At 41.7% G+C, this 15,619-nt stretch overlaps 1 protein-coding gene across 1 annotated transcript in view; it reads right to left on the bottom strand.

Moving 5' to 3' along the window:
- Positions 1-15,619, bottom strand: part of LOC124037180 (brorin-like) — a 48,652-nt gene that overhangs the window by 14,897 nt on the left and 18,136 nt on the right. Inside the window, exons 2-3 of the mRNA XM_046351849.1 lie at positions 13,975-14,732; positions 11,278-11,407 (exon numbers count right to left, since the gene is read on the bottom strand). Coding sequence (XP_046207805.1) covers positions 11,278-11,407; positions 13,975-14,652 — 808 coding nt within the window. The 5' untranslated portion in view covers positions 14,653-14,732. The remainder of the gene's footprint in view (positions 1-11,277; positions 11,408-13,974; positions 14,733-15,619) is intronic.

Raw genomic sequence — 15,619 nt, 5'->3', positions numbered from 1 at the left:
CAGCTACGAAGAGTATAGATGAAAACTCTTGATATTCTACCTCAGGCAAGCAAAACCTTGATACATAGACAGCCACCCCTTGTCTTACCAGAGGCTGCTGTTCTATCCTGCCGATACAGTGTACAACCCGACAGCTGTATGTTATTCATGTCGTTGTTCAGCCACAACTCATAACATATTACAGCTTTTAATGTCCCGTTGGTAGTTTAATCTTGATTGTAGGTCATTGATTTTATTTTCCAATGATTGTACATTGGTCAATAGAATGGATGGCAGTGGGGGTTTACTCGCTCGCCTACGAATTCTCAGAAGGCAGCCCAACCTCCGCCTCCTTTTTCTACATCTTTTCTTCATGCAAATGACAGGGATTTGGGCCTGTTCCCGGGAAAGCAGTATATCATTGACATCGGACTCGTTAAAATAAAAATCTTCTTCCAGTTTAAGGTGAGTAATCGCTGTTCTGATGTCCAGAAGTTATTTTTGGTCATAAGAGACGGTAGCAGTAACATTATGTACAAAATATATGTATATTTTTTAAAGTTACAAACATGCAAAAAAACAAAGAAAATAGCACAACCTTGTGCATTCTGCCCAGTGACGTGATCTTCCCAGTGACGCAAACCTACCAGATGGGCTAAATGCCTTTTGTGCTCGCTTCGAGGCAAGCAACAATGAAGCATGCATGAGAGCACCAGCTGTTCCGGACGACTGTGCAATCACGCTCTCTGTAGCTGATGTGAGTAAGACTTTTAAACAGGTCAACATTCACAAGGCCGCGGGGACAGATTATTACCAGGACGTGTCTTCACTGACACTTGCCCGTTTCAAGCAGAGCACCATAGTCCTTGTGCCCAAGACAGAGAAGGTAACCTGCCTAAATGACGACCTCCCTGTAGCACTCACGTCTGTAGCCACGAAGTGCTTTGAATGGCAGGTCATGGCCCACATCAGCACCAGATGACTACATCTCAATTGCATAATTTGCAAATAAATTCATTAAAATCCTACAATGTGATTTTCTGGATTTTTGTTTTTCATTTTGTCTGTCATAGTTGAAGTGTACCTATGATGAAAATTACAGGCCTCTCTCATCTTTTTAAGTGGGAGAACTTGCACAATTGGTGGCTGACTAAATACTTTTTTGCCCCACTGTATCTTCAAGGCCTGACATTTTATAAATGCTTTTGAATATATTTTTGCAGCATCTCTAAACCTATTCCATTAATATTTTTACCTCTTTTTAAATGAGAGTTCCTGTTCCCCCTGACGACTAGGCTTCCCCTGACGACCAGGCTTCATCATGTTTCGCTGTTTGAAGTGGTTTTGGCTCTGGTTCAGTTTATTTCCGTAAAAAAACTACTTTTTCAAGGCAACTTTAGTTAAGTAAACTATAATTTTCTTAAGAGTAGCTTAACTTTTTCCAATGGGAAGTAATTGGTAGCTTGGTAAACTATATTTTCTAAATGTACATGTAGCTTCCCCAACACTGATTGAAAGTCAGTCAAGTAAACTACCGGATTGACTTTTTTTTTAAAACATTGCAACCTGCAGGTAGAAAATATAATGAAAAAATAAATATCCTATAAATCGCATTGGCTACACATGGCCTATCTGCAACAAACTTGATACATTGTATCAACTATTAACTTTGGCTGGTCCAAAGCTTGCGCTAGCAAATGTCCAACATTATATAAAATATTCTGGGCCCGCAGTTGCCCGCGCCAGTGAGCTCGGGGCAGACACAGCTTTAGGCGATTTGCGCAAGGGATTAGAAGCAGTGCTTGACTTGGGCAGGAGCTCACCGGAGCTGAGTAGCGGTACCTCAAATGTTCTACTGCTTGAGCTCCTGTTCCTCCTGTAGAATATTTGCTCAAAATTATTATGGAGCTCCTCCACCTAAATATAAAACAGTACCAGCACCCAAAATGAGTACCGGAACCTATTTCAGTCCAAGTCATGCACTGATAAGAAGCATATTTTATGACGTAACCTTTTTTTCCATAACCTTTTTTTCCTTTCACGCTGAGTGGATATCGAAAGGGAGAGAGCTGGAATGATTTTTCAAATACATTGAGAAACTATTGTAAATCTCAATGGATGTAAAAACAGACTTTGTTGTTTGCTGTTTGATGTGAAGGAAACATTCAATTGGAGAAGCTCCACAGGTCATTAGTGGTGGTGAGTTAAGGCCAATCAGAAATACTATCAGATCCCCAAATGGGCACATTTATATGCCTACATTTGCGCACAGGCCAGGTAGCCCATAGGCCTATTTTTATGCATGTGTGTCCTTACTCAACATTGACTGGAGTACTCCAAACAAAAGACAATGACTAAATTGACAGAACTGGCAATGTGGTACACAGCTCGATTTGGACTCTGCATGCCTCGAGGCTCCGCAATGGATTAGTTCACTAAGATGGGCGCAAATATATATATTTGTTACTGCTCGACTAAAACAATCTCGGTCGACCAACAGCCCAACGACCAAACAATCGACTAATTGTATTTGAGCTGTTATATGAAACAAAATATAACATGATGATTGTATCGTCACGACAGATTACCCTGGTTAAATGAACAGGTAAAAACTTGGTGGAACTTGTTTTAATTTTACAAAGGTGCCATGCCACAGATGTTCTTTGATATTCATGAACAACTGCCTGGAGTGGATGTCAGCAATACCGCTCACTTTCATCTCTCTCCCTGGCTCTTCCTCAAGTGTCTCTTTGCATACAGTGTGAACAACACATCGGAGACATGGTGCTCTCTAGCTGCTGATTATAACAGATTTTGCATGCCTGAAAAAGCCCAAATGACTGTGTCAATCTTCCCAAACCGTAGGTTTTTTACAATGGTAATACAATGTATACTATCAAATGAATGATAGTAATGTAATGTGTGTGAAAATTAGATAAAAAGAATGACAGCATGAATGACGACAACTATTCTATGACCAATTTCTATTTCTCAGACTTTCTTCTCAAAACAATTCCTGTTGTACATGTCAGTAAGGAAAGGGTTAAGAAAAAGGTATTTCCATGACGGCACAATCTTTTTTTGCGTGAGGCTCCCACCCTGTCTACAACATGATGGCCATTAGCAATGAGAGATGCTTTGATGTCATACTTCAGATGCACGGAGCTCTCAGGAGGTTGCAACAGCTGTTTCCGCCTTAAACAACATCTGCGTGTGAGCCTGACACCTACAATACAATCAAAACTTGAGACGACCTGAGTCAAACTTATTGGAGAATGGGTGAGTTGTTGAATATTGGTAGATATATAATCAACACTGAAGTGGATAAGGACATAAAGATCACATAGGGCTCTACTAAGGCGGTGCAAGTGCCAAACGCACATTAGTTGGCCATTTCATCATGTAAAAACTGGCGTTCTGGCATTTTCCAACCCTTGAGCCAGGTTCAGCAATTGACTTGTCTAATAACAGCTCGCTTTTGCCGAGTTGGGAGAGGTGGCAATATTTGAGGTGTGTGCTTAAAATTAAGCGCATATCGGAATTTTAAAGACCAATGAAAAGCAGGTCATAGCAGTAAGGCAGTTGGTAATGCCATGGATTTTGTGAGTGGAAGCGCAACCTTTCCGGCCGCGATCCACAGTGCGTTTTATGCTCTTGGAACAAGAGAGGAGATCTGTTTTTTTGTGTGCCAGTAACCCTTGCATTAATAAAGATAAAAAACTGATGTTTTTCTCAATTTAGTTTCATTAGATTTAAAACAAGCATAACCTCCCCTCAATGACGCCACATTTTTTTGTTCTGTCTAATGCGTTCGCCAATTAGGCAAGCCTATCAATAAAGGGTTTGGCTCGTGTGACTGGTTTGAAATCAATCTTAACAACCAAAGCTTTATTAAAAGATCAAGTTTGGGAGCAGTAAAACAGTGAGCGGACATCCCCTTTTTATATATGTATTAGAGGCTGACATTTTGGCCAGCTCCCATTTTGAACATGTGTAAAAAAACCTTCATGTAAGCTATACAGTGCATTCGAAAAGTATTCAGATCCCTTGACAGATCCCTTGACCCTTGACAGCCTCATTACAACCTTATGGGGCGGCAGGTATTCTAGTGGTTAGAGCGTTGGACTAGTAACCGAAAGGGTGCAAGATCAAATCCCCGAGCTGACAAGGTAAAAATCTGTCGTTCTGCCCCTGAACAAAGCAGCACTGTTACTAGGCTGTCATTGAAAATAAGAATTTGTTCTTAACTGACTTGCCTAGTTAAAAACAGTATATCATGGATACATTAGTTTTTTCCCCTCATCAATCTAAACACATAATAATAACAATGCGATAAGGGATGGTGCGGGATGCTTTGCTGGTGACATGGTCAGTGATTCATTTAGAATTCAAGGCACACTTAAGCAGCATGGCTACTACAGCATTCTGCAGCGATACATAATCGCATCTGGTTTGCGCTTAGTGGGACTACCATTGGTTTTTCAACAGGACACTGACCCAAGGAGAGTGATGGATTGTGTTTTGAAGGAGAGTGATGGATTGCTGCATCAGATGACCTGGCCTCCACAATCACCTGACCTCAACCCAATTGAGATGGTTTGGGATGAGTTGGACTGCAGAGTGAAGGAAAAGCAGCCAACAAGTGCTCAGCATATGTGGGAACTCCTTCAAGACTGATGGAAAAGCATTGCTCATGAGAGAATGCCAAGAATGTGCAAAGCTGTTATCAAGGCAAAGTGTGGCTACTTTGAAGAATCTCAAATATTTTGATTTGTTAAACACTTTTTTTGGTTACTACATGATTCCATTTGTGTTATTGCATAGTTGTGATGTCTTCACTATTACTCTACAATGTAGAAAATAAAAAAAATAAAGACCCTGGAATGAGTAGGTGTCCCCAAACTTTTGACTGGTACTGTAAGTATTCAGACCCATTAATCAGTACTTTGTTGAAGCACCTTTGGTAGCGATTACAGCCTTGAGTCTTCTTGGGTAATATGCTACAAGCTTGGCACACCTGTATTTGGGAAGTTTCTCCCATTCTTCTCTGCAGACCCTCTCAAGCTCTGTCAGGTTGGATGGGGAGCATTGCTGCACAGCTATTTTCAGGTCTCCCAGAGATGTTCGATCGGGTTGAAGACCGGGCTCTGGCTGGACCACTCAAGGACATTTAGAGACTTGTCACGAAGCCACTCCTGCGTTGTCTTGGCTGTGTGCTTAGGGTCATTGTCCTGTTGAAAAGTAAACCTTCGCCTCAGTTTGAGGTCCTGAGCGCTCTGGAGCAGGTTTTTAATCAAGGATCTTTGTACTTTACTCTGTTCATCTTTTCTTCCATCCTGGCTAGTCTCCTAGTCCCTGCAGCTGAAAAACATCCCCAAAACATGATGCTGCCACCACCATGCTTCACCGTAGGGGTGGCGCCAGGTTTGTTCCAGACTTGACGCTTAGCATTTAGGCCAAAGTGTTCAATCTTGGTTTCATCAGACCAGATAATCTTTTTTCTCATGGTCTGAGAGTGCTTTAGGTGCCTTTTGTCAAACTCCAAGTGTGCTGTCATGTGCCCTTTACTAAGGAGTGGTTTACTTCTGGCCACTACCATAAAGGTCTGATTGGTGGAGTGCTGCAGAGATGGTTGTCCTTCTGGAAGGTTCTCCCATCTCCACAGAGGAACTCTGGAGCTCTGTCAGTGACCATTGGGTTGTTGGCCACCTCCCTGACCAAGGCCCTTCTCTCCCGATTGCTGTTTGGCCAGGCGGCCAGCTGTAGGAAGAGTCTTGGTGGATCCAAACTTCTTCCATTTAAGAATGATGGCCACTGTGTTCTTGGGGACCTTCAATGCTGAAGACATTTTTTTTGTACCCTTCCCTAGATCTGTGCCTCGACACAATGGGGTAGTGTGTGTAGATTGATGAGGGAAAAATGAATTGAATCCATTTTAGAATAAGGCTGTAACGTAACAAAATGTGGAAAATGTCCTGTATTTGTCCATATGGTCATCATGAAACAAGAGATGAGATGGTGGTGACCCTCATATTTAGAAGTTATTTTTCTGTAACAATTGCATGTTTTCCATTTCATATGATTAAAAACCAAGCCCTCCATAGGCTACATTTACCCTTGGCCTAAGCTACTATAATGAAGGCTGGTTCAAAAGCAATGTGTCATGTCTTTATTATCTTGCCAATTTTATGATATCATGCTCCTGACCAATTTATTTAGAGATATTATGGCAAAAGAAATATATATTTTTTTAAATACACCATTTCATTAAAAACCAAACATATTAGAATTATTCACCGTAATGGATTTAAGATAAGAATTAAGGAGCTGTCTGCTATTTCGGGAGAAGTGTGAATGAGATTCGTAAGATGGTTCCATTATGTTTACAGAGTTCAAAAAGTACTTGCACTCAAAACCGTGAAGAGGAATAACCCAAGCAGGCCGATGTGCAAAAATGATACAATTAATTTATTCCATGTTCAACAGAATACACAAAGTGAAAGTGCTGTGGTGCTTTTATAAAAAATATATATTTCTTTTAAATAAACAGAGCATACGTTTCGACCACATGCCTTCATCAGTGCTGTACAAACAAATTAAGACGACACGTACTTAAAACACCTGCTGTGTGTAACAAGTGCAACAGGTGCAAGCAGATAGTTAATTAGAGACTGGCAAATAGGGAGTCAATGCTTATTAATATATAAAATAATATATAAAAAGGAATAAAAAAATTAAAATGGGCAATTCATTGTCAGATACAATTGGGAAGAGACAACAGTCTGGGTTACATAGCAATATCAGAAGCAATAGATATGGACGGACTACCAGTTTGTGTAGACAACACTAGAAGAAACATAAAAGGTCATTAAGCCCTTGAGTTTTTAAGGAGAAGATCCATAGGTTACCAGTGGCCAGACGTTTTCATGAGGCTAATCATGTTGTGGTTGATCTTAAATTCTGTGCCATTGACTGCATTCTCAAGCTGCAGATGCCGCAATACGGATGAGCGCCTTCTCCAGTGCGAAGCCCTATGGATCTTCTCCTTAAAAACTCTACACCCACAAGGGCTTAATGAGGAATTAGACCATGCATGTTTCTTGTAGTGTTGTCTACACACACCAGCCGTCCTGCCCCCCCCCCAACTGTATTTAGACATTGCCCATTTAAAACAAGCTGTTTTGATTAGAATTTCATTAGAGTTATTCACTCTCTATTTAGGCCTTATAAATAATGCATTCTATCTTGCTTCTTGACAACATTCTTGCATGTCCATAGCTCAGCCATAATGGATTTACGGTAGGGCCTAGCCCCTATATCAGTGTGAATGCTATGTTCAACAACTACGACATCGTACCTATAGCGCTACTGCCGGCGCCAAGATGTCACATTGTGTTAGGTTTGTTCAAATAGAGCCCATACTGTTAAGCAATAAAGTAGCCTACTGTAGGAAAATATGAAAAGGTGTGTTGTCTAACTACACGTTCGCATACGAGGAAACCTAATGTAAGAAATGTGAATGAGGTGGCAAGGGAACCATCGAGGGAAGCAAATGTAAGAAATGTGAATGAGGTAGCAAGGGAACCATCGAGGGAAGCAAATGTAAGAAATGTGAATGAGGTGGCAAGGGAACCATCGAGGGAAGCAAATGTAAGAAATGTGAATGAGGTGGCAAGGGAACCATCGAGGGAAGCAAATGTAAGAAATGTGAATGAGGTGGCAAGGGAACCATCGAGGGAAGCAAATGTAAGAAATGTGAATGAGGTGGCAAGGGAACCATCGAGGGAAGCAAATGTAAGAAATGTGAATGAGGTGGCAAGGGAACCATCGAGGGAAGCAAATGTAAGAAATGTGAATGAGGTGGCAAGGGAACCATCGAGGGAAGCAAATGTAAGAAATGTGAATGAGGTGGCAAGGGAACCATCGAGGAAACCTAATGTAAGAAATGTGAATGAGGTGGCAAGGGAACCATCGAGGGAAGCAAATGAGCTCAACCAAACATGTGTTCATGTATTTCAATCTCTTTGATCAGAATGACGATGCTGCCTTCTGGCCCAGTAAACACAACTTCCTGCATCAACACTGGGCCACGTCACAATTATCTGCGCTTCCTAGCAAGTTGTGCACTTGTTCACTTAGCCTCACTGATTTGAATTATTTTAGATTTGCGTAACGTGGCGAATGGGTGCGACTGGAGGCGACAAAATGTTCACGCATAGTCCTTTTAAAGCAGCTGGAGGTGTGACATTAACAGAGACAAATGAGAAAAAGGTTAACTTCTCAGCTTGACTCAGATACAAGTGGCCTTTACTATAGCTGACAGTGGTCCTCTTACGGACTCAGGATGAGGAAAATGTTTCATTGTTACCAGACAGACCTATGTGGCTACCCATGTAATTATCTAGTGATCCAAGTACTTCTCAATGAAGCCATGACAACATTTGCGTTAAATGTAGAGTCAAGTACCACTTGACAATTTTAAAGTGGCACTCTGAAACGGGGGAAATGGTAATGTAGTAATCTTATGGTAATAGAGGGCCTGACACTGGCCTTGATTTGTCTTAAAAGCATGAAACCACAAAGCTCTTATTGCCTGAATGAGCACATGAATTTGTTACGATCTTTGAATATACATGGACACTACATTCAGTATGTCATAGTTCTGCTAGTCCTTGTGCCTCTTAAATAACTCCTGACTTTGGGGCAAACATTGATTGCTGTCTAAATCTCTGCACCAGGGAACTTGCAGTAACTATAGTACCCCCATAACATCCATAGAGAGTCAGTATTACTGCTGAAGAGAACAAATGCACATGTATGCAAAAATATCTATTGCAAAAATTGCAATTTAAAACAATACAGTACTTGGAAATATATAACAAATATTAAAATATTGTATTTCTCAGATGTAGTTGACAAATGTCAGGTGAAGTTGATAAGGTTCATAGTGACCTTTTAACTTAACTTGAAATGCCACACCAACACTGGTTATTTGATGTGTATCAATAAATACAGCCCCCAAAAATATTTGTTGGTACCACTTTTCATTGAATGTTTGCTGCTATAGGGTAAATGATATCAAGCTACAGCGCATTCGGAAAGTATTCAGACCCTTGACTCTTCCCACATTGTTACATTGCAGCCTTATTCAAAAATTCTACACACAAAACTCTATAATAACAAAGCAAAAACATTTTATTTTATTCCAAATATATCATATAAAATAAACAGAAATATAATATTTACATAAGTTGTCAGACCCTTTACTCAGTACTTTGTTGAAGCACCTTTGGCAATGATTACAGCCTCGATTCTACTTGGGTATGATGCTACAAGCTTGGCACATCTGTATTTGGGGAGTTTCTCCCATTCTTCTCTGCTGATCCTCTCAAGCAGATCCTCTCAAGCTCTATCAGGTTGGATGTAGAGTGTTGCTGCACAGCTATTTTCAGATCTCTCCAGAAATGTTTGTTTGTATTAAAGTCCAGGCTCTGGCTGGGCCACTCAAGGACATTCAGAGACTTTCCTTGCGACCTTTCTGTGTCTTGGCTGTGTGCTTAGGGTCATTATCCTGTTGGAAGGTGAACCTTCACCCCAGTCTGAGGTCCTGACCGTTCTGGAGCAGATTTTCATCAAGGATCTCTGCATTTTGCTCCATTCATCTTTGCCTCGATCCTGACTAGTCTCCCAGTCCCTGCCGCTGAAAAACATCCCCACAGCATGATGCTGCCACCACAATGCTTCACCGTAGGGATGATGCCAGACATCCTCCAAATGTGACACTTGGCATTCAGACCAAAGAGTCTAATCTTGGTTTCATCAGACCAGAGAATCTGGTATCTCATGGTCTGAGAGTGCTTTAGGTGCCATCTGGCAAACTTCAAGCCAGCTGTCATGTGCTTTTACTGAGGAGTGGCTTCTGCCTGGCCACTCTACACTAAAGGCCTGATTGGTGGAGTTCTGCAGAGATGGTTGTCCTTCTGGAAGGTTCTCCCACCTCCACAGAGGAACTCTGGAGCTCTGTCAGAGTGACCATTGGGTTGTTGGCCACCTCCCTGACCAAGGCCCTTCTCTCCCGATTGCTATTTGGCTGTGCGGCCAGCTCTAGGAAGAGTCTTGGTGGATCCAAACGTCTTCCATTTAAGAATGATGGAGGCCAATGTGTTCCTGGGGAACTTCAATGCGGCAGACATTTTTTGGTACCCTTCCGCAGATCTCTGCCTCGACACAATCCTGTTTCGGACCTCTACGGACAATTCTTTCAACCTCATGGCTTGGTATTTGCTCTGACATGCACTGTCAACTGTGGGACCTTATATAGACAGGTGTGTGCCGCTGCAAATCATGTCCAATCAATTGAATTGACCAAAGGTGGACTCCAATCAAGTTGTAGAAACATCTCAAGGATGATCAATGGAAACCGGATGTACTTGAGCTCAATTTCAAGTCTCATAGCCATGGTACTGAATTATTTCATACATTTGTAAAAATGTCTGAAAACCAGTTCTCTTTGTCATTATGGGGTATTGTGTGTAGACTGATGAGGATAAAAAATTAATTTTAGAATATGGCTGTAACGTAACAATACAGGGAAGAAGTCAAGGGGTCGGAATACTTTCCAAATGCACTGTATTTAATGTAATGTTGATAGCATTTCCCTTGTTTGTAAGTCGCTCTCCAATTTGTAAGTCGCTCTGGATAAGAGCGTCTGCTAAATGACTTAAATGTAATGTAAATGTAAATGTTTGTGATAAACAGCATCACTTTAAGAGGCCACGCCTGAGATGAGTCTCGCCAGCCATCATTATTTCTGCTGAAGGAAGCTACGTTGCTGACATTGCCATGTTGCATTAGAGTCACGCCAAGAAAAATAAGGGGACACAATCTAGGACATGCTGTCTAAAATCATCTGAAACAACTTCAGATAGTCCACAGTGAGCCAGAGAAGCGCTCTTATAAGACAGTGTAATTCTTTCAAATCAGAGAGCTCTCACACACTAACCCAGGATGCTCAAACCCTGATTTCGCCTTTTATTCACACCAGCATATTGTGGCACCGAACCTAGAATATCTGTTCGCGTTGGAAACAAACAGGGCTGGCTAATAAAGAGTCATGCATTATCACATGCACAGAATCATATGAATAAATCTAGCACTGCAACCAACTATTGGCAATAATTTGTCAGGCCAATCACGTATGATTTCTCACAGAGATACAGTCAAATCAAAATGGTAAATGAAATGCCGTGTGTTCCGTATTAAGGTACCAAAAATGTTGAGACAAGCATGATCTCTCACCGGTCTTACAGATGGGGCAGCACTGATCAGGCTCATACACTGGGTCCACACACTCTGTCTGGGGGCAAGCTGACACAGAGCACAACACCTCTCCACTCCCCTCACAGCGACACTTCTCACACGGAGACACCTGGGGGCAGAGGGAAAAAAGACTGTTTAAAAATCTCTCTCTCTCTCTCTCTCTCTCTCTCTCTCTCTCTCTCTCTCTCTCTCTCTCTCTCTCTCTCTCTCTCTCTCTCTCTCTCTCTCTCTCTCTCTCTCTCTCTCTCTCTCTCTCTCTCTCTCATGCAACTACTCACTCACTCGACTGTCTGGTCCACACTAGCCAATATAGGGACATTGAACATCAAACATTCAGCCACAGAGATTAGAACACAGGGAGGTCCCATCTTACGGCACTTTATTGGAAATACATACTTCATTTGAAGGAGACATGAGATGAGAAATGAACTTCAGTGCACAATCAACCGAGAATAGGGAAATCAATGTGCTGATTGTGTGCTCAGTTGGAAACAGGAGATATAAGCTGCAAATGTCTTGCTTTGTGAACTAGAGAGAACAGTTTGATTAATGGAGCTTTCCACGTCTGAAAGTATTGGGGAAAAACAGGGCCCATGACCGTATGATGCAACTTGTGTCGACAATATGCCTTCAACCAAGTCACCCCCCTTGACTGGAGATGCTAGGCTTTAGTCTGAAGCCACTTGTGGCCATGTGAGCATTTCCTTTTAAATCAGAGAACATAGGTTAATCCTAACAGCATGGATCAAGACGATTGCAGAGCGGCTCGAGCTTCTGACCAGCACTCCAATGTGAGATACGGCAAGAGAGAGACCCCACTAAACAGTACCGCCGCAGAACACGGCAATCGACCACAAGGCTCTGCCTGTTGCTTTGTTTCCACAGAGGATAGGAGACATTTACTTTAGTGGAAGTGGGTCTCTCTCTCTCTTTCTGATCTCTTTCTGATCTCTCTCTCTCTCTGCACAGACTTCTCCCAGGAGAGCTACAAGCTGTGCCTCTCAATACAGAGCTGCTAGTATCACTCTGCATTAACGGAAATAAGTCCCATATTAGATCTAACCTCCTGGTGTGACCCTCCAGTGCTAGCACAAAGGGATGCCTTAAACAGTCACATATAATACTTTTCTTTCATCAAAAATAGAATAGAAGGCTGATGGAATCGTTGTGGATGGAACTTCTAAAATAAATAAAAGAATAAGCCCTTTTGCGGTCTCCTGTGCTTGGCTTAAAATAGATAACTCCACCAAGACTAGAATATATCATATATCAAGATAAGAATATTAACACAATTACTCTTAAGATTAAACATACCATTGAATTTAGCAGCCCCAAGGAATGTTCAAACTTTGTGTGAATAAAATAAATGCTGACTTTTGCCATCATAAAATGTGCTTCGCTGCTTGTTTGCTTGCTACACTGAAAAGTATTTTGGCATAGTATTCACGATACACTGGCAATCTATCAACAGTTTCCCCACATGGAATGTCTACGGAGACCGAAACATTGGTAACAAGTTCCACTAAAACTGTGGATCATCTAGATTGCCAGCCGACTAAATTCAACTCCATGATTTACAATGGAGTTGAGCAGCGACTAGTGGGGACTGGAGCTCCGACGTCATTTTAGCATCCAAAGAATAGCTCGCAACTACCCAGAACAATGTTGTGTGCAGAGGTGTAAAGTACTTAAGTAAAAATACTTTATATTAGTTTTTGGGTTATCTGTACTCTACTTTCCTATTTATATTTTTGACAGCTTTAACTTTTACTTCACAACATTCCTGAAGAAAATAATGTACTTTTTACTTCATACATTTTCCCTGACACCCAAAATGAATTATTACATTTTGAATGCTTAGCAGGAAAGAAATATGGTCCAATTCATACACTAAGCAAGGGAACATCCCTCGTCAAGGGAACATGTCTCTGATCAGGCGGACTCACTGAACACACGTGCTTCATTTGTAAATGTTGTCTGAGTGTTGGGAGTGTCCCCCCCCCCCTGGCTATCCGTAAATAAAAAAATAACAAGAAAATAGTGCCGTCTGGTTTGCTTAATATAAGGAATTTTAAATGATTTATACTTTTACTTGATACTTAAGTATATTTGAGCAATTACATTTACTTTTGATACTTAAGTATATTTAAAACCAAATACTGTTAAGGCAGTTTACTGGATGACTTTCACTTTCACTTGAGTCATTTTCTATGAAAGTATCTTTACTTTTACTCAAGTATGATATTTAGGTCGTTTTTCAACCACTGGTATGGTGTAATTCATTTTATGTGACGTCAGAGCTCCAGTCTTCCCACACAAGTCGCCGCTCAACTCCATCGTAAATCGTGGAGTTGCGTTTAATCAGCTACTAGATCACTAGTGTGCTGGAGTTTCTTTTCAATTCAGAGGTTGATCTCTTGAAACCCAGACTGTCATAAGAAAACTGTCACAAGAAAAGATTTCAATTAAATAGCACTATGAAAGAGGTTGCCTAAGGATGTCATCATCACCTGGGTTGTATTCATGTAGAAAAACGTTTTGAAACGGATAACAAACACTAGCGTTTCTTGTTGTACACGTTCAGGTAATCCATTCCCGTTTTGGCTCATTTTCTTATGTTTGCTTCCTAGAGAATAACTCCCTGTCAACCTTTAAAGATATAATTTCCAGACTCACCTTAAACTCTTGTAGCGTTGTGTAGACCTTTCCCCTGAATTCACAGTAGTTCTTCTTCTCCTTGCACTCTGGACAGCACTGGCTGGTGTCCACCCGGATGCAGCGAGGGTGAAGTTTGGGACATTCAGGTTTGGCACACAGGGGTCCCTCGTCCGTGCAGAGGCAAGGGCATGTGGAGGGCCCCGGGGTAAACTTCTCCCCAATGGCAAACACAAAGCCACTTTCGTCCATGCAGCCCTTCCCCCTGTAATCTGGATATGCATACTCATCGATAGCGTCAAGAGAAAGATTTGTTTCACTCGTGGGACCCTCGTCTACTCGGCTCAGGCCCCCCTCTTGCTCTTCCCACAACTCCTGTGATGCCTTCCCACCCTTGGATCCAGCAAGTTTCTGGATGCTGGAGTTTGGCCTGGATCTGTTGACAGAGGTTCTGTTGCTGGCCCCTCTGTGGGTCTCCAGGCCCATGAAGCTGATCTCCTCCAGCTGCTGCTGGGTGCTGTAGCTGAGTGCTCCCACTGAGGCCTGCTGCTTGTCCTGCTTGTCCTCTCTGGCCTGGGTCAGGACATGCTCCAAGCGTTCCCTGCTCACTGACAAGTCTGCCAGGGGATTACACTGAGTACTGGTCAGAAACAACATAACAAAGAGGACTTCCACTGTCATGGCAACAGAGTGCACCATCTCTCCCCACCACCTGGAAGGTGGGATGACACCTTGGCTTCACATAACACACTTCATATCTCAGGTGTGAGCCAGTCCATCTGGGAAAAGAGAATGAAACTGAAATGAAGTATTTGACCGTATGTAGTCTAGACATTGATATTGTCTCTTAGCCTGGTCCAAATTCTGTGCTTTATAGCAAACTCCTCTTGTCGTTATCATGGCCAAACAATGACCAAGACAATGACCATAGGAGTTGGCTATACAATATAAAAATATCTGACTAATTGTCTTCATGTTAGCCCCAATAAGGGTTCTGCTTTTTCATTGCAATACCGGATCCTATCAAAGAAACACCTCACATGACCTAAAGAAAACCTCAGCGACTTGGGCTGTCAGAACGGAGTGCATTCATATTGCCGGTGTCAGGAAATCAATAGGCTTTCTTACACTAACTTCCTTGCATCAAATGCTCCCAGCAGGGACAGACTGTGGAGATAAATTGCCAAAAACGAACCTGAATCTCACTCCCCACCCGGAACAAAGGAAATATAATCAATGGATTCCGGTTCAAATAAAATCAGACAACTATACAGGGAGAAATTGATTAGAAAAGAAATCATGATTCTTTTCAGGAAGAATGAATTTACTGTAGCTAGAGGACATTTCAAGACCAACTGCATTGTTTGCTGTTTGGGGTTTTAGGCTGGGTTTCTGTACAGCACTTTGAGATATCAGCTGATGTACGAAGGGCTATATAAATAAATGTGATTTGATTTGAGATAACTGGAGTGCATAAAATGTGTATATTTCTTCATTTATTTCTTTACATTTTTGGGGGACTTGTTGTGCATTGTTTGGTGTTTGTTCGGCATTACTGCATTGTGGGAGCTAGAAACATAAGCATTTCGCTGCACCTGCGATAACCTCTGCTAAATATGTGTATGCAACCCCAAAAAAATATTTGAAAAAAATAACAATAAAATGA

The sequence above is a fragment of the Oncorhynchus gorbuscha genome, linkage group LG06 (genome assembly GCF_021184085.1).
Source record: "Oncorhynchus gorbuscha isolate QuinsamMale2020 ecotype Even-year linkage group LG06, OgorEven_v1.0, whole genome shotgun sequence".
Classification (NCBI taxonomy): Eukaryota; Metazoa; Chordata; class Actinopteri; order Salmoniformes; family Salmonidae; genus Oncorhynchus; species Oncorhynchus gorbuscha.
This window is presented reverse-complemented; position numbering and strand designations above follow the sequence as displayed.